Genomic DNA, 27,525 nt, shown 5'->3' with positions numbered 1-27,525 from the left:
CGAGTCAGGCTCCGTGCTCCACGTGGAGTCTGATCGTCCTGCTCTCGCTATGGTCTTCCCCCTGCTCTATCTCTGCCTCTCCCTCAAATAAATAAATAAATAAAATCTTCAAAAAAAATAAAAATAAAACCGCATTTCCAAAAATTACTTAAGGTCATAGATAAAAGTTCCCTTAACAGAGTTAGTCAAGGTATAAAACTCATTAGGCGCCCAAAAAACCCAGTAACGCCACCTGGAAATGGCACGTGCAGAATACAAGTCCGAGACCCCCCTCCCCTGAGGTTTGACATAATTTCTGTGAACATGGCCTGACGATTGCAAACCTAAAAGCTTACAGATTCCAAGGTGAGCTGTTTCAGATCGTGATCCACAAGCCTCTGCTGAGCGTCCACACATGCAAGGACCACAAAACCATCCTCACTTGCGTGACCTCTCGGTACCCTTATTTTTTTTTAAGATTTTATTTATTTAACAGAAAGAGAGAGAGAGAACACAAGCAGGGGGAGAGCAGAGGGAGAAGGAGAAGCAGGCTCCCGCTGAGCAGGGAGCCCGACATGGGCCTCAATCCCAGGACCCTGGCTGGCATCACCACCTGAGCCGAAGGCAGATGCCTAACCGACTGAGCCACCCAGGTGCCCCTCTCAGTACCCTTCAATTAATGCTGTGGGTCTACAGGAAAGGCACAGTCCTGCCACTTACAAATGAAGGCCCAGCCACAGGGAACTTTAGGAAGGCTTTGAAGGTGGGGCAGATCCCAGAAATCCGAGACTCCTTGCTCTCAGTCGAGTTGTCTTTGCATAAAGGGGACAAGGTCTGCTTCTGAGATTTTATTTTATTTTTTTCAGGTTTATTTATTTATTTGAGAGGGGCGCAGAGGGAGACAGAGGATCCCAAGCAGACCTCGCACTGAGCGCAGGGCCCAACATGGGGTTCAATTGCACGAGATCAGGACCTGAGCGGAAATCAAGAGTCGGAAACTCGACCGACTGAGTCACCCAGGCGCCCCTGGTTCTGAGATTTTAAACCGGCATTTGTTCTGTGTCAAAGAGGCAGGCCCAGGCCAGGCATTTCCCTCGCCAAGTCTTGCTGAGTTCCCCACAACACTCCAGAGAGGTGTAATAATTACCCTCTCCGGGGGGAGAAGGAAGCAGACATCGGGAGTCACCCAACATCACGCGGGCTTTAGTCATGACTCAAACCCAGATCTGATCCCCGACCCTGCGTTGTAACCGTTAAACTCTACTGCTCTCAGAATGTATCAGGATTACTCACAGAATTCTAGAAAGGAGGGGAGAAAGAGTGACACCAGTCACTGATGGCTATAAAACTATAAAATCATTCTAGAACGACCAGAGACAACAGGGCCCGGAAACTCACTGCTGAATGACAGAGCTCAGATCACGGGAATTAACAACTTCAGTGAAGAACATGCCCGGGCCCTTGGCCCCAAGTCACTGACAGGGCACATCCCAATCCCCTCCACATGCCATGATCTGCTCGTTAGGCAAAGGGATTTTTCTTGGAGACAAGAGAAACAAGGACAATTTTTAGTCGCCTCGAGGTGCTTTGTCATTGTATTCCTCAGCTCTGACTCCCTGGCAATTGATAGAAAATAGCTTATTTTAATTACATTCTTAGCTGTACTTATATCTCCAGTTATAAGGTAAATGGATTGTTGTAATTTGGATCATACACGAACACTTGAGCTTCCTGATGAGTTTGATACAACGGAGGTCACTGTGGAGAGTCTGTTCTGAGGGTAAGGACTGGTGGTTCCCACCCGTATCACCCGCAGGAGAAGCAAATTCAGAGGACAGGAACTCTCCTACCCAGGGGCGCTGGGGGGGGGGGTCCTCCCTACGCTGAGTCACCAGCATCAGGAAGAACCTGGGTGTGAGTGGGGGGATAGAGGGTGTCATGTCAGGTGGTTCCAAGGAGCCAGAAAAATCTGGAAGGGATAGAAACCTGTGTGTAACCACCCCACGACATAGGTCAGGAGACAGACTTTGAAAGTTAGCGGCAGGCAGAGAGAACGTGATCCTGGGCCCCCGGCCCCAGGCCTGTTTGCCCCCCGGTCGAGCCCTCACATCTGCACCAGGAATGTCTGCCCACGATGCAGGTCTAACTGCTGCTCCAGCATTCTTCAGTGATCTGGCCCAGGATCTCCTTCTGGATTACCTCCTGCCATCGCCCACTGCCCCAGGCATACTAGGCATAAAACAGATGGGGCCCTTGCCAAAGCCCAGAGCTTCATGCACAGTTCTTCCTGGCAGTGCTCCCTCGCGTCCCTGATGAACTAGAATCATCCTTCAGAACTTCTCCTCGATGCTCTTCCAGAGAAAGATGCCAGATCCCTACTCTGTGGGCTTTGTTTTTTTCTTTATTGACACATCTCTTTCCTGTACCAAACAGGACTTCCCCGAAAGCGAGAACCGTGTATCACTCCGTTTCTTATTCCCACCCATAGGACAGTGTTTGGTTCATAGAAAGTACTCAATAAGTAATGAATTAATAGATGGATGGATAGATGGATGGATGGATGGATGAGTGAGTGGAGGGATAGATGAGTGGGTGGATTATGGATGGGTGGGTCAGTGGGTGGGTGGGTGGATGGGTAGATAGATGAATGGATGGATGTGTGGATGAGTGGGTACGTGGATAGACGGATGAATGAATGGATGTTGGGGTGGATGGATGGATGGATGGATGGATGTGTGGATAGATGGGTGAGTGGGTGAATGGATGGGTAAGTGGACAGATGAATGGATGTATGGGCAGGTGGGTGGGTTGAAAAATGGGTAGATGTTTGGACAGGTGGGTGGGTAGATAGAGGGATGGGTGGATGGATGGATGTGTACATAGATGGGCGGGTGGGTGGATGAGTAGATAAATGAATGGATGGATGTGTGATAGGTGGGTAGGTGGATGGATGGATGAATGAATGCGTGTTGGGATGGATGGATGGATGGATGGATGGATGGATGGATGGATGGATGTGTGGAAAGATGGGTGGGTGGTGGATGGATGGATGAATATGTGGATGAATGATGGATAGATGAGTCTATGAATTCTAAGTCCACAGTCTGCTCCCTGAATTTCCCTTACAGAAAGAGACAGAAATGGAGAAAAAGAAAGAATTAAAAGTAAAATGTTCAGGTCCAGTTGACAATTCAAGAAATAATACCCTGAACAGAGAGTAGAATAGTGGTTACGGAGGGCTATGAGGTGGGGAAGTGGGGAGATACTGGTCAAAGGGTACAAACTTTTAGTCATGAGACGAATAAGTTCTGGAGATCTAATGTACAGCATGGTGTACTACATGTTGGCTACAGTTAATAATAGTGTATCATATACTTGAAATTTGCTAAGAGATCTTAAGTATTCTTACCAAAGGAAAGGTAAACTAACTATGGGAGGTGATATATGGGCTCATTAACTCCAGTGTGGTAACAACTGCACAATGTATACCTGTCTCAAATCATCACATTGTACACTTTAAACATACACAATTTTAGGGGTGCCTGGCAGACTCAGTCTGAGGAGCGTGTGACTCCTGATCTTGGGGTGGTGAGTTCAAGCCCCATGTTGGGTGTAGAGATGACTTAAATAACTAAAACTTAAATATATATATATATATATATATGCAATTTTATTTGTCAACATCAAATAGAATAAAATAAATCTTCAGTGAAAAAAAAAAAAAGAATATTGTGAGTCAAGAACAGAGCTAAGGAATTCCATCCCCTTCCCTGTGGAAGGGGTTTGTCTGTTTAGCTCATGGGCTTTCTAAATCCATATCAATCTGCTTCTTCTCACCAGCCTTCCTATTTTTCAAATATTTTTTTCCAGGTAGGAGCAGAGGAGAGAAGAAAGATTCAAATCTCAGAACAAATGATAAGTCTAACCTTCAAGGACATCAAATAAAAGAATTTTAGAATCAATTATTTTTTAATTAAAAATAACCCATTTATGAGCAGTGGCCACAGAATTTCAATAATGGTAGAGAGTCAAATTCAAGTTTGAATTTCAGATTTTCAGTCTACCTCCACCTTTTAGTAACAGAAACAATGGATTCCTTTTGGCATTTGACATGTTCATGACATCGTTTTTTGAACAGCATTTTAGCTCTGTGGTGGCTGTCGATAAACGTAACCAGGGGAACACTTGAAATTTTGCACAAGCCCTTGGGTACACATACCAGCGGTGACCACTCCATGCTCCTGCAGAAATGTCAGCATCGACATGGTCACGTTCAGCACGATTTCAGAAACCGTGGAGAAAGTGTGGTTGAGTGGCAGCCAATCTAAATCTTCCAAAGTTGCCAAGGACCTGGAAACCAAAAGAAAACCAAAGCAACGTGAGCTGGCTTAGCAAAACCGAGCGCAACGGACTCAGACTTACTTGTGACCTACCAGCCAGGTTCCAGCCCTCTGCGGGATGTGGACAGACCACAGACCTACCAGCTTTCACCATGGCTTCAAATGTGACCCAGACTCTCTGGACTGGGGATCAATGCTCACTCGGGCAGTGGCGGCCGGCCAGGGTCCAAGGTGCTATCACCTCCAAAGAGCACATGGGCAGACAGCCTGGCTGCTTCAAGCTCAGGTCATCAGTTTAAACTCTAGAGGTGCCCTCCTGGAATGGCGAGCACCCCAATCCCGCACTGTCTGAACCCATGCATCTGAGGATGTCAGGGGCACGATCGGTGGTCGCCAACCTGTTTCACAAAACAAGGGACTCCGGGGAGTGCACGTATATATTGTGTTCCTGTTATTCTTTAAATACTTAAATGTTTTATTTTATAAGTAATTGTACTAAGTATAATTATAAATAATTAGGCCTGTAAACCAGAAAATCCATTCAACTGAAGAGGAATATGCCTAAATTTTAGCAACAAGAGACCAACAGTATATAAGCTATGCATCAGACAGATTATTTCCCTGTAGCTTCTCCTTAAGGAAAATTTCTCAAGGTATCCCTGTGTGATGAAGGGTATCCCAAGATGACAAGATAGACCATTAATAAATTATCAGTTTGCCCAATACCACATTCTTTTTTTTAAGATTTTATTTATTTATTTGACAGAGAGCGAGCGCACAAGCAGGGGGAGCAGCAGAGAGAGAAGCAGAGGGAGAAGCAGACCCCCCGCTGAGCCGGGAGCCCGATGCGGGGCTCGATCCCAGGACCCTGGGATCATGACCTGAGCTGAAGGCAGACGCTTAGCCGACTGAGCCACCCAGGTGCCCCGCAAATACTTATTTCTAAATCTAATACCGATATTCTTTTTTAAAGAATGGTAGTTGTTTTTTGTGGGTTTTTTTTTTTTTAATTGAAGTATAGTTGACGGCATGCAGATTTTCTTGACCTTGTGTCACCAAAGCAAAATACAGAAGTAAAATTAACACTGGAGCTGATATAGTTCAACAGCCGCCAGCAATATCCTCTAATTTCATATTCTGTCCGTCTCCAAAGAGCCCACTCACTGCCCGTGCTAACATATTCAGGGTTTAGAGCAAGATACCGGAGAAAGCACACCCACTATATTCAAATACATAGGTTATAAATCAAACCAACAAACTGTCCAAATATGCTCCTTGACAGGAGAACTTGGAAAGTCATGTTCAAATTTAGACTTTGAACTTGGAAAGTCTTAAGAACTTGGAAAGTCATGTTCAAATTTAGAATTTTCTGATCCTTGGGAGCGCCTGGGTGGCTCAGTCGGTTAAACGTCTGCCTTCAGCTCAGGTGATGATTCTGGCTCCTGGGATTGAGCCTTGAGTCAGGCTCCCTGCTCAGTGCGGGGCGAGGGGGGACGGCTGGCGTCCCCCCCCCCCGCTCCTCTGCCTCATGCTCTCTCTATTTCTCTTTTTCTCAAGTAAATAAATGAAACCCCCCCCAAAAAAAGAATTTTCTACGTGCACCATGACATCCCTGTCCCGGCAGCGCATCCCCCCACCTTGCCCCCAGCTCTGTGTGTACCTCCAGGGGCCTTGCACATGCGGACACTCGGGCATGCACATCCAAGCACCATCCACACTCTCTGCCCCACACTCCTGCCAACAGCCACCACTGGAGCTCCCTGGACCTCACTGGGGGAGGGAGGGAGCCAGGGAGCTCTGGGGCCAGGGGGCTCTGTGGGCACATCCCTGCAGGCCCATGGGCTTCCTGAGCCATGAGCAGAGGAACAACCTACAGAGGCCAGCACGGGGTTCCCCCTTTGGGGCAGGGACCTCCCCGGTTCTAGATTGCCCCTTGTGCTACCTGTTCTCACTGATGGCAAAAAAGACCCAGTTAAAAATCTGGCAAGAATATAAACCCTCACTAACAAAATACCATACTGATACAGTATGTTTACACAAAAGAATTCAATTGGGGGAAAAAGAAAGACAATGCTCTTAAACCCTGGGGAAGCCAGCACGGGAAGGTGATCAGAGGTGACTCCCATGTAACCCGGGTGTCAGACACACCATCGGAGACCAGTGTCCAACTCACTGAACTCTACCACTGGCAGAACTGAGCTTCTCAGTTCTAGATGATACCTGGGGCAATTACAGCATGATTTATTAGGGAATTAAATTATTATACTCATGTCACATCTCTGATAGTGAAAAACTTTCAGAAAGCCAAAAGTCCAGTTACAAATGATCGAAAAAATTATGATATAGAATATAGAATATCTTGCCAAAATGGAATATTAAAATAGCAACTACTGGGGGCGCCTGGGTGGCTCAGTCGGTTCAGCGTCTGCCTTCGGCTCAGGTCATGATCCCAGCGTCCTGGGATCGAGTCCCGCATGGGACTCCCTGCTCAGCAAGGGGTCTGCTTCTCCCTCTGCCTGTGACCCTTCCCCCACTCAGGAGCTCTCTCTCTCTAATAAAATGATAAATTCTTAAAATAAAATAAAATAAAATAAAATAGCAGCCATTAAAAATGATCATTTGAATCACCTGACTGGCCCAGTTGAGGGAGCATGTGACTCTTGACCTCGGCATTGTAAGTTCGAGCCCCACACTGGGCATAGAGATTACTTAAAATTAAAATCTTAAAAAAATAATCATAATAAAAGTGATCACTTGAAGACAATGAGATGAAACTGTGGAAAGAGCCGAGATGCCCTTCAACAGATGAATGGATAAAGAAGATGTGGTCCATATACGCAGTGGAAGATTACTCAGCCATCAGAAAGGATGAATACCCAACCTTTGCATCCACATGGATGGGACTGGAGGAGATGATGCCAAGTGAAAGAAGTCAAGCAGAGGAAGTCAATTACAATATGGTTTCACTTATTTGTGGAACGTAAGGAACAGCATATGGAGGACATCAGGAGAAGGAAGGGAAACATGAAGGGGGGAGAAATCGCAGGGAGCGATGAACCATGAGAGACTGTCGACACTGAAATACAAACTGAGGGTGTTAGAGGGGAGGGGGGTGGGGGGATGGGTTGGCCGGTGATGGGTATTAAGGAGGGCGCGTACTGCAGGGAGCACTGGGTGTTATACGCAAACAAAGAATCGTGGAACACTACATCCAAAACGAATGATGTATTGTACGGTGACTAACATAACATAATAAAATTAAATAAATTTTAAAAAAAGACAACGGGAATGTACGAAGTGTTAATGATGTAACGTTAAGTTGCCTAAATCAGGGAGAGTGGGCTCTGGACAACATGACTGTCCTTTTATAAAATATTCACACAGGTAAGCAAGGAACAGACATGGAGATGCAAGAGTCCCAGCCATCTCAGGGCGCCATGATTCCCCATTTCTGTCTTGAATCCAACAAGAGATCAAGCAGAGATACAGATTTCCCCATGAAAAAGTGAGGAGAAAACCCAACACACCTATCATTGGTTAGATTTCTCTTCTACACTTACTTCAAAGCCGCCTGGAGGAGGTGTGCCCCATCAAGGATTCGGTCTTCCACTCGAATGTTGTTTTCGTACAGTCTTGGCAGAAGAAGTAGAAAATTCCAGATGTGAGGCTGCTGGTGGAGTTTTTCCAATTTCGAGATCACCTCCTCGGTCTTATTGAGATCCATCTGTTAGGAAAAAATACCAAGAGTTTCCCCCCTTTCATGTCATTCATGATTGAAGAAACAGTGGGGCTGGGTGGGCTTTCGGAACCTCAGGTGGTAGAGACGCATGCCTGGCATGTCACTCTTTGGAACAGACAAGATTTGAAGATCATCCCGTTGGGTTGGGATTTTAAATATCGTGAAGCTATGGGCGGGTACAGAGAGGTAGAGGTCTGATTTTGTAACAAGCTACACCACCATCTAAGATTTGGGGACTTGGCAATAAATGAGTAGTTGTTCAGACAGGAACAAAAATGGACAACCTGCTCTTATTTGAGGGTTTTCTGTTAGCACAGCTGAACTCAACCGTAACAGGAGCACAGTGTGAATAATTAAATACTGGACGCCCTCCCTGCAAAGATCCCTATCCCCAATTCTGCTTTTCACGGTACAATCATAAAGCCTTGCTCTGGAGGAAGGAAAATCAAAAATCACAGCTAAAAGAACATTCCAGGGACGCCTGGGTGGCTCAGTCCTTAAGCATCTGCCTTCGGCTCGGGTCATGGTCCCAGGGTCCTGGGATCGAGCCCTGCGTCGGGCTCCCTGCTCCGTGGGAAGCCTGCTTCTCCCTCCCCCACTCCCCCTGCTTGTGTTCCCTCTCTCGCTGTGTCTCTCTCTGTCAAATAAATAAATAAAATCTTTAAAAAAAAAAAAGAATTAAAAATGTGCATTCCAGTGGGTAGAAGTGGGAGGGGCTTCCTCCCCAGGCAAAGGTGTAAGGAAGGGGTGATAGAATCCATCTCACTGAAGCCATAAACCAGTTGCTTAAAAATGAGCCATGTAAGCAGGGCAGGGAAGGTTGGGTGCCAGAGCAGGACTGCAAAGGTGTGTATGGGAAAAACAGGAAGAAAACGCATATTCCAACAGCATGGTTGGCTTGGTCAGAAGGCACCCATCCGCGTCTGGCACATGGTACAGGGACTTTGGAACATTCTAGATGCCTGAGTTTTCCATACCACACGCTAGCTATGGCAAAGCAAAAACCAAGCGGGGGCCTCCAGAGCATCCCTGAGCCACTGACCTCCCCCAGGGGAGTCACACCCCAACCCCAATGGCTTCTCTGGGGGGGACAGGCCCAGGTCTGGGCTCTGCGCCCTCACGTCCACAATTCCAGCCCTAAGCAGACCCAGCCCACAGTCTCACTTGAGAAAATTAAAATTCGCCTTTCAACCCATCTCTTGAGGGACTCTGGTTGTCTCAGATACACTGTTGTTACAATCAAATCACTGGAAAGAAGTGTTTGGGGATGCCTGGCTGGCTCAGTCGGTGCGGCACACAGCTCTTGATCTCGGGGTCATGAGTTCGAGCCCCACGATGGGCGTCGAGATGACTTAAAAAAAATGTATTTGAAAAATAAAATAAAAACCAGTGCTTTGAACTTAACCACTAAGTCTCTGGAGACTAAGTTTCAAATTTTTGTTAAAATACTTACGGCTAAAAAACTGGAGCTGGGAGAAGAATCTACAACAAAAAAGATTTCAGATGTTAGTTCAATAAGCAATCAGAAAGCATTTGCTGGGCCCCTGTTTTAGTTCACCAAGTCAGCTATCACGAATCCCAGTCCAAAACGCGAGGACACCCCAAACTGGGGAACAAGTCTGAAGGACACAGTCACTCTGGATTTGCAAAGCAAGTATTTACCGGACACCTGGAAAAATGACTTAACTGGTCAAGCACATCTCAGTCACGGGCCAACAAAGTATTGATTACTCTATCGATCTCTGATGCCACAGGCATTGTGAGTACTCAGGAGAGGACAGAGAGCAGACAGGGCAAGAAAGAAAAAAAACTCAAAGAGGCCAAGAAGACCAAAGTTATGATTTTTCAGGTTCTCTGTGGAGTCACAGTGGGACATGGTAAGAAATACAGACTGGTCTCTGCCCTCGAATTTCGGGGGTGACGGGGTGACAGGAGCTTCCTTTGTTATATCTGGTCTTGGTCCCCTGTCCCTGACAGGAGAGCAGGTAAGACTTCGGGAATTTCTGGAATGATAAGAGTGTCTTTTGTGTGCTAATGAGATGCCTGGGGGCTGGAGGCCCCCAGATAGGGTCAGGATGGGGGCTGATCCCCCAGAAAGACCATGATTCAGCCCCACCCCCTTGACCTCCAGGCTGAGGAGAGGGGCTGGAGATTGAGCTAATCACCAATGACCACTGAGTTCATCAGTTACACCAACCTAATGGAACCACCAGAAAAACCCCAAACGATGGGGTTCGGAATGCTTCTGGTTGGTAAACATATCCACGTGCTGAGAGGGTGGCACACCCCGATTCAACAGGCACAGAAGAACCCTTCCGGGCCTATATGCTTCATCTGGCGGTCCCTCTGTAGCCTTTACAATATCTCATAAAAAAAAAAAAAAAACAATAAAGGGCGCTTGGGCGGCTCAGTTGGTTAAGCGTCTGCCTTCGGCTCAGGTCATGATCCCAGGGTCCTGGGATCGAGTCCCGCATCAGGCTCCCTCCTCAGTGGGGAGTCTGCTTCTCCCTCTGCCTCTGCCGTGCCCCCTGCTTGTGCTCTCTCTCTCTCTCTGTCTCTGACAAATAAATAAAATCTTAAAACACAAAACAAAACAAAAACAGTAAACCAGCTAGAGTTCTATGGGTCATTCTAGCAAATTAATCAAACCCCAGGAGGAGGACTCCAATTTGTAGTCAAATCAAATAAAACTGTGGGTGCCTAGGACCCACTACTTGGAATTGGGGGTCTGAAGTAGGGCAGTCGGGGGATGGAGCCCCCTAACCCGTGGGGTGTGAGTCGCATCGGGTGGTTGCAACAGAACTGAATTAAATGATAGAGCACCCACTGGAGTCCACTTGGAGTGGCAAACCCACACATCCGTCAGGAAGTGTCAAGTGTGAAGGTACAGGTTTTCTCTGGTGCGTACGCATGAAAAGTGGCTCAAACAGCAACAAACTGAAAACAAAGTGGAGATAAAATTTCTTCTCCAAAAAACAATAGTTCTTGGGGCGCCTAGGCGGCTCATTCAGTTGAGCATCCGACTCTTGATCTCAGCTCAGGTCTTAATCTCAGGGTGGTAAATTCAAGCTCTGCATTGGGTTCCACGCTGGGCGCGGAGCCTAATTTAGAAAAAAAAAAAAAATCAGTTCTGTTTCACTGAATATTGAAAACCTCATGTGACCACCACATTTTATAAAAGCAGAATGAGCTCGTGATAGTGCCTAATATAAGAACTCCATCACTCGGGAGTCTGAAGGGATTCTGGTCTTTTGCGGATGCATTTGGGTCGGTTGTGAAACCCGCCCCACCTTGTCCTGCCCTGGACAAGGGCTGCTTTCTCTCTCAGAAATAACACATGGTGTCACCTCATTGTCCATTCTCCGATCAGGCTCTTCATGACATTCCCTTGTATATAATCCATGAAAAGATACAAGTTAAATAAAAAGAAACACTCGAGGTGGGTACTTAGAGTCGCCAGATTTCCCAAATAAAAACACAGGGTGGCTGGTGAAATCTGAATTCCAGGTAAACAGCAGATACTTTTTCACTATGAGTCCAAAATCGTGGAGACATGCTTATACTAAAAACTCGTTTACTGTCTCCCTGAAACTCAAATTTAGCTCAGCTAAAATTTAAAGCACGTGGCAGCAGACAGCGGGATAGGGAGTGGGGACAGGGGGGCTGGGGCTCCAGCTCGTTACTCAAGCTGACAGCCAGGGCAGGCGTGGGGCCAGGCGAGATGCGGCCTCTCTCATGGCCCAAGCCTCCCCACTGGTGAGTCAGGCTCTCTGAGCTCCATATCCGATTTTTCTTCTCTGTCATGGACTGATAAATAAGTCGGAGCCTCTTAGGACGTGGGCATGCTTCATAAGGAACAGACATATCTGGCCCCATAGCCTAAAAGGTTTGTCTGAAAAGCAAGATAATCCTCAAGGACCTTAAAGCATCACTAACATTGAAAGACCAATCCAACTCAGCCAGAGGGAGGGGGACAGAATCAGGAGAATGTGCGTGTGCGTGTGATGCAGAGAGACAGCAAGGATGGGTTATAGCCCCTCTGAAGGTTGCACCTGCTCACGGCGCCTTCCCGGGCGGGAGGTGGTAGACATCGGGCCTCGCAACCAGCCCCAGGTGCTGAGCCTCCTGCACGGAGGGTAGACCTCTTTCCAAGCCCCACAGTCCCACAGCCTGATGCCATAAGGCAAACTACTGCGTAAACAGGATTTCAAGGACCTTCTGGGTGCTCAGCGCGTGTCCAGGCAAGGGGTTGACAAGGTAGAGACCGACTTGCCTGGAGCCTTGGATCTTCCTGCCCACAGTTCCTGTAGGATTTTTGCCTTGTCCAAGATTTCACAAATTTCCTCGGCAAGGTCCTGTATCTCTTCCAGGAAGGCCAGGTCGTTGACCTTCTCGTGACGGCCAGCTGCAGCCTGGAACCTAGACAAACTTTAAATAAATGGAATGAATATCACAAGGACGCTCCGCACAGGATCCCATTTCTTGGGTGTTTCTAAGGTTCTCGAGACCCAGGGCCTACGCGCTCTTGACTAAGCCGGCACACGTTTACACCTCCACCAGCTGCCCTGCAGAGCCCTCTCTCCGCGACCTTCATCCAGAAGGGAAATGATCATTTTTCAAAAATCTCCGCCAAGTGGAAATTAGAAAGTTGTCCTCAATCTATCATCCGTGACGCTCAACCACCATATCTGTATATTAGCGGCTCCACATGTCTGGTTTACTCCGCACTTGTCACACAGCACATCCTGGGACAGCCTCCGCCAGGGACAACAGAGTCTCCTTTCAATTCTAGAAGAGCCCTCTGGCTGTTGGGTGCGGGCAGGGTTCAGGAGGACGGGGCAGAAGGTGAAACCAGGCTTTGGAGAAAGAGAGAGGTGGACAGACTCGCATCCCTCTGGAAGTGGATGGAGAGGACCTTGAATGAACTCACCAGAGGGGTGTGATGCCACACCCCTTTTATTCTCTGTAACTCTGAGGCTTTGACCCCTGCGCCTTGCTGACCGCTGCCAACCCCCTCCCAGAGTGACGCGATTCCTAGACATAGCAGAGGGCTCACCAGGGGGTGATTTCCATGTCTGCATGTCTTGCACGCCTCATAGGACAAATCTCAGGCATGAAGACAGGGGGTCTGGGGAGAAGGAAGGATGTAGGACGTGCAGGATAGCAGTGGGGGGGGTCTCCGCCCCAGGGTGGCATGACCGCTGTGCGGGGCAGACTTGAGGTGTCCCATCGGGGTGCTCCTGATGCCCCGCGGACACCAGGACAGAGGCCAGGGAGCCTCTTCCCTGGGGGGAGGGGGGCAGTCTGCAGTGAGGAGGGGGTCTGCCGGGGTCTGGCTATTCAAGCTTCTGTCCCATTTTCGATTAGGATGTTCACTGTCTTCTTTACTGAGGTTTTAAACATAGTATCCCTTCGCTTTGTCACATTTGGGAGAAATAAGCCCTTGGGTTTTTTAGTTGCCTTTGATTTTATTTTAGCTCTGAGTAATCTCACCACTAGTGGACAAAAGATGTAAAATACATAAGCAATATCGTTCATCAGAGCAGCGACCTCAGAGAAAAATACCAGGACACATCCCAGGAGAACAGTCACATGCACAACCACAGGTGCTTCTGAAGGAGTGTCCCCTGGAAGGTGGGTCCCATGGGGGTGGTCGGAGTGGAGCGAACAGAGGGACCACTAGGGAAACTGGTGGGTGCCGCCTCCCCGCTCGGGCTGCAAATCCCCACCGGAAACCCACCCCTCCCAGCGGTCAGACACCGGTGTGTGTGGACTAACCTCGTGCGTGGGAAAATGCACGACACCGTGCAATTCTACTCGGAAAATGAGGGCAAATTGCTATCCTAACCTCTTCTTAACCTTATATATCTCACCTATGGAGGGAAGGAGATTTTTTTTTTAACTAGTCAATAAGAGAGAACCGTCGCGCCACCTTTGGAATCCACACTGGCCATTCGGTCTACAGAGAGGCTCCAATTCAGCAGGAACTTATTTTTAATCAATAAGACACAGTAGATTTAAAATAAAATAGGAAATCATTTCCCAAACCGCTAGGAGTGTGACCAGGTGTCCATTCACAGGCCGCACATCCAAGAGAAAAAAACAATGAAAACTGGGGGACATTTTTCCTGACTAGGAAGTGGCAGAGCTCATTGGATTTTGTTCGATCCCAATTCCTGTACTTTACAAATTAGAGCACATGGTGACCACGAAGCAACATTTGTCACAGGTAAATCTGCTCTGAGATAATGACCAGGCTTGTGTGACCCCTCCCTCAGTCACGGTCATTTAACCTTAATGAGGTCAGAACAGATCCAACACTGGGGCGCCCATGTGGCTCAGGTGCTAAGCATCTGCCTTCGGCTCAGGTCGTGATCCCAGGGTCCTGGGATCGAGTCCTGCATCGGGCTCCCTGCTCCACGGGAAGCCTGCTTCTCCCTCTCCCGCTCGCCCTGCTTGTGTTCCCTCTTTAGCTCTCTCTCTCTCTCTCTCTCTGTGTCAAATAAATAAATGAAATCTTTAAAAAAAAGAACAGATCCAACACTGACCGATGGATAAAACCAATTCAAGGCCTTTCGGGTCAGAGCCCACTTGGAAATGAGGCCCGGAGAGTCGAAGTGGGTTTGCTGGAAGCAAGCGCAGACACAGCTGAGCCAGGACCAGACCCACCCCGCCATGCGCTGGCTGTCATCTGTCACCTGTCACCGACACCCCACAGAAACCTCACCTGTGAAAGGGTGGTCTTCACCTCCAAGGGGTCGGAATTCCAAAAGCACAAGAAAGCACTTACTATTTCTGTATAAGGGATTAAAAGGACCCTGGAAGCTCTCCTGGGAACCCATCAAGTTAGCACGTTATAGAAATTGCTGTAATTCAAGGCAAGTTTCCCTGTAATGACGAACTGGTTGTGTGTTCTTTTTCTTTTCTTTCTTTGTTTTAAGATTTTTTTTTAAAGATTTTATGTATTTATTTGAGAGAGAGAGAGAGAGCATGAGCAGGGGGAGGGGCAGAGGGAGAGGGAGAAGCAGACTCCCCACGGAGCAGGGAGCCCGACGCAGGACTCGATCCCAGGACCCTGAGATCATGACCTGAGCCGAATGCTTAACTGACTGAGCCACCCAGCACCCCTAAGATTTTATTTTTAAATAATCTCTGCACCCAACATGGGGCTCAAACTCACAACCCAAGGGCAAGAGTCGAATGCTCCACCAGCTGAGCCAGCCAGGCACCCCTGTACATTCTTTTTCTAATTATTATTTCAAAACTACCTCGCTTGTCCATAAGACCAGATTATGAACTATTACGAATGCGAGAAATGTTTACAGCAGAAAAAATACCAGATTAAATATTGATGTGTGTGTGTGTGCGCGTGCGCAGGTGTGAGAGAGAGCAAGCAAGCAAGCGTGCCCCAGGGAAATCCCAGAACTGTAACAGGATTGGGGTGGACAGCAGTTTCCACCTTCCTGAGTCCAGGCGTGTCTTTGGTCTGTTCTCAAGGGACGTTTGACCTTGCAAGGTACAGAATGCTGTGGGGGGGGGGGGGGAATCAGGACACACATGCAAAGGCCACTTGCAAAATAATCAGGAAAAAAAAAAAAGAAAGAAAGAAAAGGCCATTTGCCAGGTGACTGAACTTCTTTCTCAGCCCTCAGAGCCCTAATGAAACTGCCCTCTCAAAAGACCAGGAACCAAGGGTTACTCTAGCAATGCTCACACCTTCCTGCCCAGTGAAGGGCCTGAGGATCTCAGAAGCGGGAGAAGTGCTCAGGCCCACCCCTCAGTTCCCCACCGAGGGCTCCCCTGGGGTCAGAGTGTTTCTCAAGTGGTGTCTCCCTTGAAAAATCCTCTTTATTACATTGTTTTTTCAAGTAGGCTCCGTGCCCAGTGTGGAACACAGGGCTCAAACTCATGACCCTGAGATCATGACCTAAGCTAAGGTCAAGAATGGGGTCCTCGACCAACTGAGCCACCCAGGCACCCCAGAAAATCCTCTTTAAAACAGCCTGATATTATCCCCCTAAGAGGGTTGGTAGAGGGTCAGCAGAGGGAAGGTGTGTAAGACCTCAGCCCAGAGTCCAGCACCCAGCTGTCTATAAATAAGAATGACGGGCAGAGCTAACACACCTGATGCGGGGATAGGACCCATTTTCAGCGTAAGAGCTGCAGGGACAAGCAAGCAAGATAAAGCAAAATACGTGTGTCTATCAACGTCTGTGCCAATTTTCTTCATCAGCTCACAAATAAGACCGGTTCTTACAGAATTAGAATTATTTCTTAGGACAACCAGATCCAGGGACACTTGGATGGCTCAGTTGGTGAAGCGTCTGCCTTCGGCTCAGGTCATGATCTCAGGGTCCTGGGATTGAGCCCCGCGTCGGGGCGGGGGATGCCTGCTCAGCGGGGAGTTTGCTTCTCCCTCTCCCCCTGCTGCTCCCCCTGCTTGTGCTCTCTCTCTCTCTTTCTCTCTCTCTGGCAAATAAATAAATAAAATCTTAAAAAAAAAAAAGAATGAATAATTGGCACACCCAACAAGACAGATGGACCTTAAGAGCATCATAGTCAGTGGAAAATAACAAACCAATCTCCAAAGTTACATTCTATGTAGTTCAACTTATGTAACCTTACATAAATTTTTCTAAATTCTGTATAATTATACATAACATAATTTATATATAATTATATCTCCAAAGGAGAAGAGTATGGAGGTACAGAACACACTAGAACTTGCTGGGGACATGATGAGAACAGAGAGGTAAACACAGCTATAAGGGGAGAGCGTGGGGATTTTCTGTGCACTGATCAAACCAATACGATATTGATTGAACACATCAAGATATATAATTGATTGCGATGGCAGTTACATGAACCTATACAAGAGATCAAATTGTATAGCAATACACACACACATACACAAATGAGTGGGTGTAAAACTGATGAAGACAGAATGAGACCTATAGTCTACTTAACAATATGGTACCAATGTCAATTTCCTGGTTTTGATATCATACTAGAGTTACAGAGGATGTCACTATTTGAGGAAACTGAACTCAAACTATTTTACAACTCTTTTAGGTCTATAATCACTTCACGATAAAAGTAAAAAAAAAAAAGTCAAAAAATAAATGACAAACTCAGGCAAGAATATTTACAACCTATATGACAAAGGGTTTAACTCCTTAATATGTAAAGAGCCTCTGGAAATCAAGAAGAAAAATAATGAATCAAGAGAAAAAAATGGACCAAGGACATGAACAAATATTTCATAGGAAAATAAGTATAAATTATACACGGAGATATAGAAATAGGCTCAACGTCCTCATAATAAGAAAAAGGCAAATGAAACTTCACTGATACATCATTTCCCCTCAGTTTCCTGACAGAAATATAGAAGTTCAACCAGAACTCTCCTGGTCTCATCACGGGGAGAAAGCTATCCTCACATCTTGGAAGACAGAAGGCAGAATATTACAGTCCTCATAAAGGAGCATTTGGAAAACACCACCAAAATTAAAAATGTATTCACCTCTTGACTTGCAATTCTGCTTCTAGAAATCACTCCTACAGCTACACATACGCAAGTATGAAATGGCCAAAGTCATTAGGAAACCACAGCCAAACGCTGGAGTTAATAAGTCAATAGTGAAGAAAGTTAAATAAAAAATACTCCATTTACATAAAAAAGGCCACAAAGAGGAAAACCGGAGTACAGAAGAGATAATAAAAGCAGAAAGCAAGTGCCAATATGTAAATCCAATATATTAAGTATGAACAGTCCATACATCAAATGGCAAAGATTGTCAGACTGGATAATAAAGCAAGAACCAACTATACGCTGTCTAAACTGTAAATTTGCAAAGACACAGGCAACCAAAAAGTTAAAAGATGGGAAAAGATCTATCATGAGACAATAAGCCACAGAAAACGACGTCTACATAAATAACAAACATGGCAAGCTTCAAAACATGGACTATAACCAGGGAGAAAGAGATTCCATATACTTCTATAATATTTTGTGTATTATGCATATTATTTGTTGCATATATAATAAAACACATTCTATGCATCATATACGTCATTGTACAGCATCATTAGGTCACGTGAAATGAGTCAATGAGGAAAATGTAACAATCCAAATGTGTGTGTGCTAACACCAGAGCTTCGAAGTAAACGGAGCAAAAACCAGTAGAACTGAAAAGAAAAATAGGAAAATCTACAATTATGAATGGAGACTTCGGTTCCTTTCTTGTTAATTTATAGAACAAGTGGACAGAAAATCAGTAAAGATGTTGAAGACTTGCACAACATCCCACCCACTAGTGGAAGGCAAATCGTTTCTTCGGGTTCACGTTCAATATTCATTGAAGGAGAGCATAGCCTAAGGCCATAAAAAGAGCCTTAAGGAAGTTAAAAAGACCTAAGCCACCTAACATTCTCTGACCACAGTGGGATTACGTATAAATTAGTAACAAAAAAATTTAAGGAAAGTCTTCAAATGTTTAGAAATAAAGCATCTGACCTACAAATCACACACGAGTGGCATTCAGTTAATATTTTGAACTTACTACAAACGAAAATACATCACATCAAAATTTATGATGGCATAAAGCAGTATCCAGAAAGAAATACGAAGTTTTTAATCTTTACAACAGATGAGGTCTAAAATCAATGATCTAAATTTGAACATAGAGAAAGTAGGTAAACAAGAATACATTACACTTTCTAAGTCAAAGAAAGAAAAAGCATCCAGGCAAGAAAAGCAAGAAGTAAAACTATATTTCCGGATGGCATGATCATGTATGCCAAAAATCCTAAGGGATATATTACAAAACCACTAGCAGTGATTGTCCATATTAAAAAATTTTTAAACAGGGTCACCTGGGTGGCTCAGTCGGTTAAGAGTGCCACTCTTGATCTCAGGGTCATGAGTTCAAGCCCCACGTTGGGCATGGAGCCTACTTAAAAAAAAAAAAAAAATTGGCCAGGTTCATCAAAATCATTAACCACCAGAGAAATGTAAATCAAAACCACAAAGAGACATCACACCCACCCGGATGGCTACACTCTAAGTGTCGGGGAGGATGTGGATCAACTGAACCCTCATAGACCGCAGCTGAGGGGGAAAAAGGTGAAGCCATCCTGGAAACAGTGAGTTTCTCAAAACATTAAACACAGAGTCACCATCTGACCTCCCATATACCCAAGACAAACGAAAACAGAAGTTCATACTTACATAAACTTCGTAGCAGTGTAATTCACAATAGCCAAAATGTACAAACAACTCAGAGGACCATCAGCTGGCGAACAGATGCACGGAATGTAGGTCAGCTACACAACGGAATATGGTCAGCAATGAATGTGAATGAAGGGACTGACACTCGCCCCCTGAGACAAACCTTCAAGGCATCACACCAAATGAAAGAAGCCAGTTACGAAAACACCCATAAATTGCCTAATTCCGTCTCCGAGATCTCCACAGCAGTCAAATCTCTAGAGCCAGAAAGCAGGTTAGTGGATGCATCGTAGGCTAGGAGTTGGGGGAGACGGGGAGAAAATGGGGAGTAAATGCTAATGGATGCAGATGGTTTGGTTTTTTGTTTTTTGGTTTTTTTTGGAACGATGAAAAATGTTCTAAAATTGTGGGGATGGTTGCACAACTCTGTGAATACACCACAAACTATTGAATTGCATACCTTAATTAAGCGTCAGTGTTATGGTATGTGAATTAAATCTTTCTAAGGCTTTATTTTCAATGTAATTCCAAGCAAAATCCCAGCAGGCTTTTTTGTAAGAATAAACAAGCCGATTTTAAAGTTTACACGGGAACGCCTGGGTGGCTCAGTCGGTTCAGCGTCTGCCTTCGGCTCAGGTCATGATCCCGGGGTCCTGGGATCGAGTCCCGCATCGGGCTCCCTGCTCAGCGGGGAGTCTGCTTCTCCCTCTCCCTCTGCCCCTCCCCCTGCTTGTGTTCGCTCTCTGACAAATAAATAAATAAAATCTTTAAAAATAAAATAAAGTTTACATGGAAATTCAAGAGGTAGAAGAACTAAAATAATTTTGGGGAAAACATAATAAAGATGAAGGTCTTATATCACCCAATTTCGACACTTTCTCTACAGCGATGGTTACTGAGAGTATTTGCCTGAGGGAAGTCATATGATCACTAAAATAGAAGAGTACGGGAACACAAGTACATAGGGTAGCGTTTTCAACAAATGGTGTTGGCACAACCGAGCTCCCATAAGCAGATGCAGCTCAACGCTTGTCCCACGTCATGTGCAAAAATTAACTCAAAATGGATCGTGCACCTAAACAAAAGCTAAACCTGTAATACCCCTGCAAGGAGAAAATCGTTCCTCTAGGAGGACAGCTTCAAGACCCTCACTGAGGTTAATCATCCTGTTAGGAAACAACACAAAAAAGCACAAAACAAACCAAAACAAACCAAAACAAACAAGAGATCTGCGGCTCTTCAAAAGACAGGTCACAGATGGGAAGGAAGTATTCATGATACATCTTTCTGATATGAGACTTGTATCCAGACTACGTAAGGAACCCTAAGAATTCAATAAGAACAAAGATTAAAATTCAGCGATTAATTGTGAAAAGATCTGACCCAACACTTCACACACACTAAGTTTCCATGGCCAATAAATACATGAAAAGATAATTCACCCTCCGTCTTACGGTTCCCAGACCCAATTCCAACGTGGGAGGCTCCCCGCCCCCCTCACAACACCAAGCAATTGTCAGACACCGGCAGGGTGTCCAGGGATCCAACTCACTTCTGACACCGTCTCTCCAGAGACAGCGTCAGACCCCACGGGCAAAGGGCTCGGTCCCTCAACACCGGCCCAGCCCCTCTCCAGACGCCAGCCCAGGCTGCTGTCACCTGTGCTTCTGACCAACCTGCTGGCTCACAGAACTCAGGGAAACACTTATGTTTACCAGTTTATTAAAGGATATGACAACGGATACGAATCTACAGTCCGATGGAAGAGCTGTCCCAGGGGAAGTCTGGGGAAGGGGCGCAGGGCTCTCAGGCCTCCCCAGGCACCACTGTCCCCAAGCTCCCTGTGCTCACCACCCCGGAAGCTCTCCGAACCCCGTCCTCTTGGGCTCCCGTGAGGGCCCCCTTACATGCGCTCCCTTCATTAAATCACGGCCATTGGCTGATTGGACCTTCAGCCCCTCACCCCTCCTGGGAAGTGAGGGGCGGGGATGGGGAGCGGAGCCTGAAAGACCCACCCCTCTAATCACCAGGTTGGTTCCCCCGGCAACCAGTACCCCACCCCCAGCCCCCAGGAAGGGTCTGAAGGTCACTATCATTAACATAACAAAGACACAAGTGCTAAATCCTGAGCATTTAGGAAATGTCCAGGGATTTGGGGGCCCTGAGCCAGAAAGCAGGGATGAAGACCAAACACCAAGAGGAATAGATTTTTCACTCAGATGACCACGTACCTGTTTCTTATAAATCACAGTATCGCCACCATCACTCATGATTACAGAAATACAAATTGGGGCGCCTGGGTGGCTCAGTCCTTAAGCGTCTGCCTTCGCCTCACGTCATGATTCCGGGGTCCCGGGATCGAGCCCCGCATCGGGCTCCCTGCTCGGCGGGAAGCCCGCTTCTCCCTCTCCCACTCCCCCTGCTTGTGTTCCCTCTCTCGCTGTGTCTCTCTGTCAAATAAATAAATAAAATCTTTTTAAAAATTTTAAAAAAAGAAATACAAATTAAAACTACACTCAGATAACACGACTCCACCATGAGAAAGGCCAAAAGTAATGGCGAGAAGTGGAGCGTCTGGATCCCTGGTACACCGACGTGAGGAGTGGACCACTGCACAAACGCTCTGGGAAACAGCGCAGAAGTGTGCTATAAAGCTAAACGCCCACGAAACACCTGTCCCAGCAACTCCGCTCTCTACAGAGACATTTTCTCCACATTTATAGCAGCTTCATGAACAGTCACAACTGGAGATACAGGGCATGCCCATCAATGAGCGGTAAATGGATAAACACAATGGGGGGCGTCTACACTGAGCAGTATGGAGAGAGTAAGATGGGGTCACTCGCGTCAAGCCATCGCACCACAAACCACGAGACACGGCCCCGACCCGCCCCAGCCCATGACACCCCCAGAACTGAGGACCAGCAGAGCCCGAGGAGGTCAGCAGGGACTGCGACCGATTACACCCCTTTAGCAAGGGAGGATTTTTGCAGCAAACCCTCAGACTCTCCAGACACTGACCCCTCTCTGACCACTCCAAAAGGGCAGCTGCCGACGAAGGCTCTGCCCAGTGGATCTCTGAGCAGAACAGATCCTTCCCTACTCGAACATAAGAAGCAGTAAGTGCCGAGAGCTGACCCAGGACGGACGCCTCGCTCAGCTCTACGTCCACAGACCGACTTCGCGTTTGCCTGGTCAACTCCCTACCCCCGCGTTACCTCCTCTGTTGTGCAGCTTGTCTCGGGTTCTGCTCTGCGTGCTGCGTAAGGAGCCAGCCAAGTTCATCACGTGTGAAATGTCACTGAGTTTGGAATCCTGAACCCGCGTTATAATTATGTTACCCTTGCTTTAGGACTGAATAGAGCCAGCGTTGTGGGGAGACACGACTTCTGTGTGCACCTTCATTACGCATGCATGCATCCTGAAACATTTTGCTGCGTGAACCATGTACACCAAAGATATATCTTGTGCACCAAGTTCTTAAAAAGACAAATCTAAATCTAATCCGGATGGCAGCAAGCAGGTACGTTGTTCCTGGGTCTGTAAGGGGGGTAGGTGGGCAGGTTGGCCTGGGAGGGGGCACAGAGGATTGGGGGATGATGGAAACGTTCTCCAGCCCCATCACCATGGTGGCCGCCTAGCTAAACAAGCATGCCAAAGCTCACTGGGCACTTAACCATTGATCATTGTATAGATTCATGTCAGTTTTTGAAAGTTAATTGTATTTCCATTGCACGAGGGAAAATCAGTAGGACACAGTGTAACTTTTTAAAAAGATGTCATTTGCAATAGCAACAAAAAATATACGGTAACTAGGAAAAAGTTTGAGGAAAGTTATCCACGGCCTTCACAGGAAAATATCAAAGAGCCACATGGAGAGATGCTCATCGCGATCATGGGATTCCACGCGACGCCAATCAAAATCCCAGCAGGATTTTCTCGCTGACCTTGATGACAAGTTTGTAAAATGAATAAGGAAGCACCAAGACTCCTCTGCGGGAGAAAAGCGGGGTAGGAGGGTTTGCCCTGCCAGACATGAACACAGTGGAGAGCTCTAGGAAGAAAGCCATGAGGTGCAGGCCAGGCTGGCTCGATCTAGAAAAGTCCGGAGTCCACAGGGCACCAACCAAAGCCTAATGTCCATGGGGAGTCCCACAAGCAGATCAACGGGCTTTGTGGGTAGAACTAAAATAATCGCTTACCCAAATGGGAAAACAAGGGGCGCCTGTGTGGCTCAGCCATTAAGCATCTGTCTTTGGCTCAGGTCATGATCCCGGGGTCCTGGGATCGAGTCCCGCATCAGGCTCCCTGCTCAGTGGGGAGTCTGCTTCTCCCTCTGCTTGCCACCCCCCCTCCCCGCTTGTGTGCTCACACTCTCAAATAAATAAAAGATCTTAAAAAAAAAAAAAACTGGAATATTAACATGGTGTACAAATAAGACAAGTTTTACTGGGGGAGAAATTTACAAATGAAAGCTAGCAGAACACACCTGATTCCCCACATTCTCGTGTCTTCCACCGACAGGCAGCTCTGCTGGGCACAGAGTGCTCAGGGGAGAGAGCAGTGCCAGAAGGCTGTGTGGGGTACACACGGACATCGGGGCGACTCTGTCATAGGGAGCACTTCCTGGTGGGCCAGGTGGCCTGAGTGCTCAGGCTGACATCCTCCCACTGGTGCTGAGCCCGCTCTTGGCTAAGCTCTGGAAAAGGGCCTAGAAATAACCCCAGGACCCTGAGGACTTGTCTTTCCTCTGTGGCTCCTGAGAGAGAAGTCTGTAAAGGAGAAAGGAGGGGCCTGAAGGCAATGAAGAAGCGGAAATCAGGACCACAGTTGCAGCCCAATAGAAAAAAAAAAAAAAAACGAGAAAATGCAGGGTCCGTCAGTGCAGAGGCCAGAACCCTCCAGCTGGGCATGCGAGGGAAGGCGTCAGTGTCACCGAGAAGAGCATCCTGATGCTCCTATCTCCGAACACCCTAACGGTGCCCCTTCATATCCAAGGCCATGAACGGAGGGGGAACCCGAAGAGTCTGGAACAGGATCAACCCCAGGAGCCCTGGTCTGGTGGAACAGGTCCGGGGGTGGGGGGGCGGGGGAAGCATCCAGGAGGAACCACTCCCAACACCGCACGCCACGGAGAGGCCACGAGGAAAGCTGCCTGGGGGCCAGGGTTTCCTGGGGAGGGGTCCACAGAAGGGGCAGCCTGACCCTGCGAAGGCTGGAGGTGGGACAGCATGAAGGGGGAGGAGACAGAAGTGTGTGATCGCAGAAGGACAGATGGGGCCATGAGCACGGCCAGAATCCTCCTGAGCTCCCTCTCGAGCACCCATACTCCTGGACGTCCCCCACGTCCTCCATCCTTTTAAGGGACAAGGCTGGAACTCTTGGATGTCTTGGAAGGAGATCGAGGCTTCGGCTATTTGTAAAGGACCCTGGGACGGACAAAAGTGGTAAAATGGAAACAGGGACGACACACAGGACAGTGTGCAAAGCACGTGCAGCAAACCCAGAAGCCGGGAGGAGCGACAGAAAGTCCGACCGCGGAGCAGGAGGGACAGGAGGGGATCCTCAAGGGCTCGGGGCAGACCTGAGAAGGAAAAAACAGGACAAAGCCGACGGGAAGGCAGTGAGGACCGCGGGAGGGCAGGCCACCCCATGCCAGAGCGAAGACAGTCCCAGGGTGCTCGGAGTCCGCCAGCCTCGGCAGGTCACCCATGGAGAAAAGGGGGCAATGGACACATGGGCGTGAGATTTGCTTCTGTGCCGAGGCTTTGCCTTAAAAACACAGGAGTGATTCCTGACGCCGTGTCAGAAATGTGCCTTACTCTGGTTGCAGGAATGACTCATGCGGGAGCCCTGAGAGCCTCCCGTCAGAGCCAAGGGCAAGCGCCCCACAAAGCCACGAATAAGGAAGTCGATTCTCATACTCATGTCCTACAGCAGATGAAATGTGGGATTTCTGCTCAAAGTGAACTCTCCCCGGGGCATGACAAAGGGCGCGGAAATTCACACACTAAATTCACCACGATAATGTTTAAAGAGACTGAAATGGACACTTGGGCTCTCCGACATGTGTAAGCCGAGCCGGCTCCCCAAGAGCGATCAGAAGAGAGTCTTTTCAGGGCTTTGAGGGTCAAGGGAGTTCACATCTGAACCACTATGGGAACAAGCCAGCTGGGTCAAGGGGCAGGTCGGAGCCTGGAGCTGAGCGAGGTGGTGTTCTTGCTCCCCCACGTGCATCCCCATCACCGTTTGCAAGTGTCTTCTCCTGCCTCACTTTGCACCTGTCAGACCTCTGCCTCGGGCACCTGGAGATGTCGAGAGGCATTTCATTCTTGGCTTTGACATCCGAGGCTTCCTGTTGCCCCTGCCAGGCACAGCGGGCCCCCAGGATGGGGTGTGAAACTGTCAGTGGGTTTGGGAGAATCCCTGAGTTTCAGCAAAGTGAGATGGGGGTAAGGAAGTGGGGGGCACAGGGGCACAGGGGAAGATGACAGCTATTTCCTGATGAGGAACCACAGTCTCTCATGGTTACAGCAGAGAAATAAGATTTCGGTATCACTCCCGGGCCCTTCATGGTGCTAGGTGTCTCAGAGATTTTGTCCTCCAAACTCACGACGCTGGAGGCAGGTAAGCAAGATCCCAAGGTTCAGAGAGGTCGAGAAACATGCACAGATGCCCAGAAGTAAACAGGAACAAGGCCATGGTTTGGGGGGAAAGCCCAGCTTTTCGTAATTTGACAGCACCTCAAAGTCCGTTCTGAGGGAGGGACAGACGGGAGGAGCCCCGGGGCAGAGAGGCTGGCAAGCTCGAGCCCTCCTAAGCTTCCCAGAAGAGGCTTTTACGCTCTTACACTTTTATACTTGCCTCACACACAAGAAGACCATTGACTATTTCGGGGTTATGACGACAGATGGTTTCTAAACGATTTTCTTGACGTCGTACTTTTAGATTACCTGTCTCAAAAATATCTCTAAAGCACCATGGATAAACATCATACCAGATGTGTCCAAAATGATCTGGAAACTTCCCGTTTTCTTCCTGTAACTGGAAGTTGAAAGACGAAGATCGGATATGTTACCACGCTTTACAGTCTAATGTCCTAGATTATCCAACGCCGGGAAGTGCAGATGAAACCAAACCCAGATCCTTCATGCCTGGCACTGTTGAACCATCAGCCCCTTCCCGTCATCTCTACCTCTGCTGAGAGAAGCTTCTAGAATATTCAGGATCCTCGAAGTCAAACCCCCTTTATTCTGACTTTGCTCAGAGGAAACACATAGGCTCTTTCTCTGTGTGGTCTTCAATGCCAACGGACCCCCCCTCCAGGCTGCCAAATAGGGGTGTCACCTGCCCCATGTAAGTCAACAAGAAGGTAGTAAATGACCACCATTTTCACCTGACCTCAGCCACGAAGAGGATCCCGGTCAGAAATCGCCCAGCAGGAAAACCCCTGTGGATAGCTCTCTCACACAATCACTGGTTTGGCTGCATTTGGCACCAAAATGCATAGTTGGCCAAGCAAGTAATTTTGAAGCCAGACTTTTAATCCACAAAGAAACAAACTTACGTGCGAGTGACATTTGCAAATCGGCGGTCACTTTGTGGTTCCAAGAACAGCAGTGGAAAGACCTCCTACCAAAACCAGTTGTTAGCTGGAGACATTCTCACGTGACTCTGCATTTAACACAACTGATTTTCTTGTAACTGTAAATTCTGTAATGCGTATGCTCTCTGCCCTCTCCCAAATTACTGAGGCTCTCCTAAAAGCATCATGCCTGTTCGCATGAATTCGGAAGAGGGTGCTTGTATTTCTCTTACCGTAAATGGTGCTCCGTCGGCCCCGCGTAGCTCATGTTCCTGCAGGCTGACCCGGTGTTGCAAAGAAGGGCCTGGACAAAGGGGAAGACGCCTCTGCTGGGCAGATCCCGGGCTTGCAAAAAACCTGAGTGTCAATGCAAGGAAGAAATTAGTCCATACAACTGGGACCAGACATTAATGCCTATTTGTCAGAAGGGTAGTATCTAAGATGGTGTTATTATATTATTAATCCTGTAGTTAATTTGAAGGTCTGGGGGCGCCTGCGTGGCTCAGTCGGTGAAGTGTCTGCCTTTGGCTCAGTTTATGATCTCGGGGTCCTAGGATGGAGCCCCATGTCAGGCTCCCTGCTCAGCAGGGAGTCTGCTTCTCCCTCTCTCCTTGCTGCTCCCCCTGCTTGGGCATTCTCCCTCTCCCTCTGT

At 47.6% G+C, this 27,525-nt stretch overlaps 1 protein-coding gene across 1 annotated transcript in view; it reads right to left on the bottom strand.

Moving 5' to 3' along the window:
• Window positions 1-27,525, bottom strand: part of LOC148162485 (ATP-binding cassette sub-family A member 13-like) — a 58,482-nt gene that overhangs the window by 6,999 nt on the left and 23,958 nt on the right. Inside the window, exons 4-6 of the mRNA XM_088018678.1 lie at window positions 9,512-9,540; window positions 7,880-8,043; window positions 4,199-4,329 (exon numbers count right to left, since the gene is read on the bottom strand). Coding sequence (XP_087874804.1) covers window positions 4,199-4,329; window positions 7,880-8,043; window positions 9,512-9,540 — 324 coding nt within the window. The remainder of the gene's footprint in view (window positions 1-4,198; window positions 4,330-7,879; window positions 8,044-9,511; window positions 9,541-27,525) is intronic.

This window comes from Eumetopias jubatus, unplaced genomic scaffold (assembly GCF_037043125.1).
Source record: "Eumetopias jubatus isolate StellerSeaLion01/CBP00866 unplaced genomic scaffold, mEumJub1_p1.0 scaffold_14, whole genome shotgun sequence".
Lineage (NCBI taxonomy): Eukaryota > Metazoa > Chordata > Mammalia > Carnivora > Otariidae > Eumetopias > Eumetopias jubatus.
The sequence above is the reverse complement of the archived record's forward strand: the minus strand, read 5'-3'. Positions and strand labels throughout refer to the sequence as shown.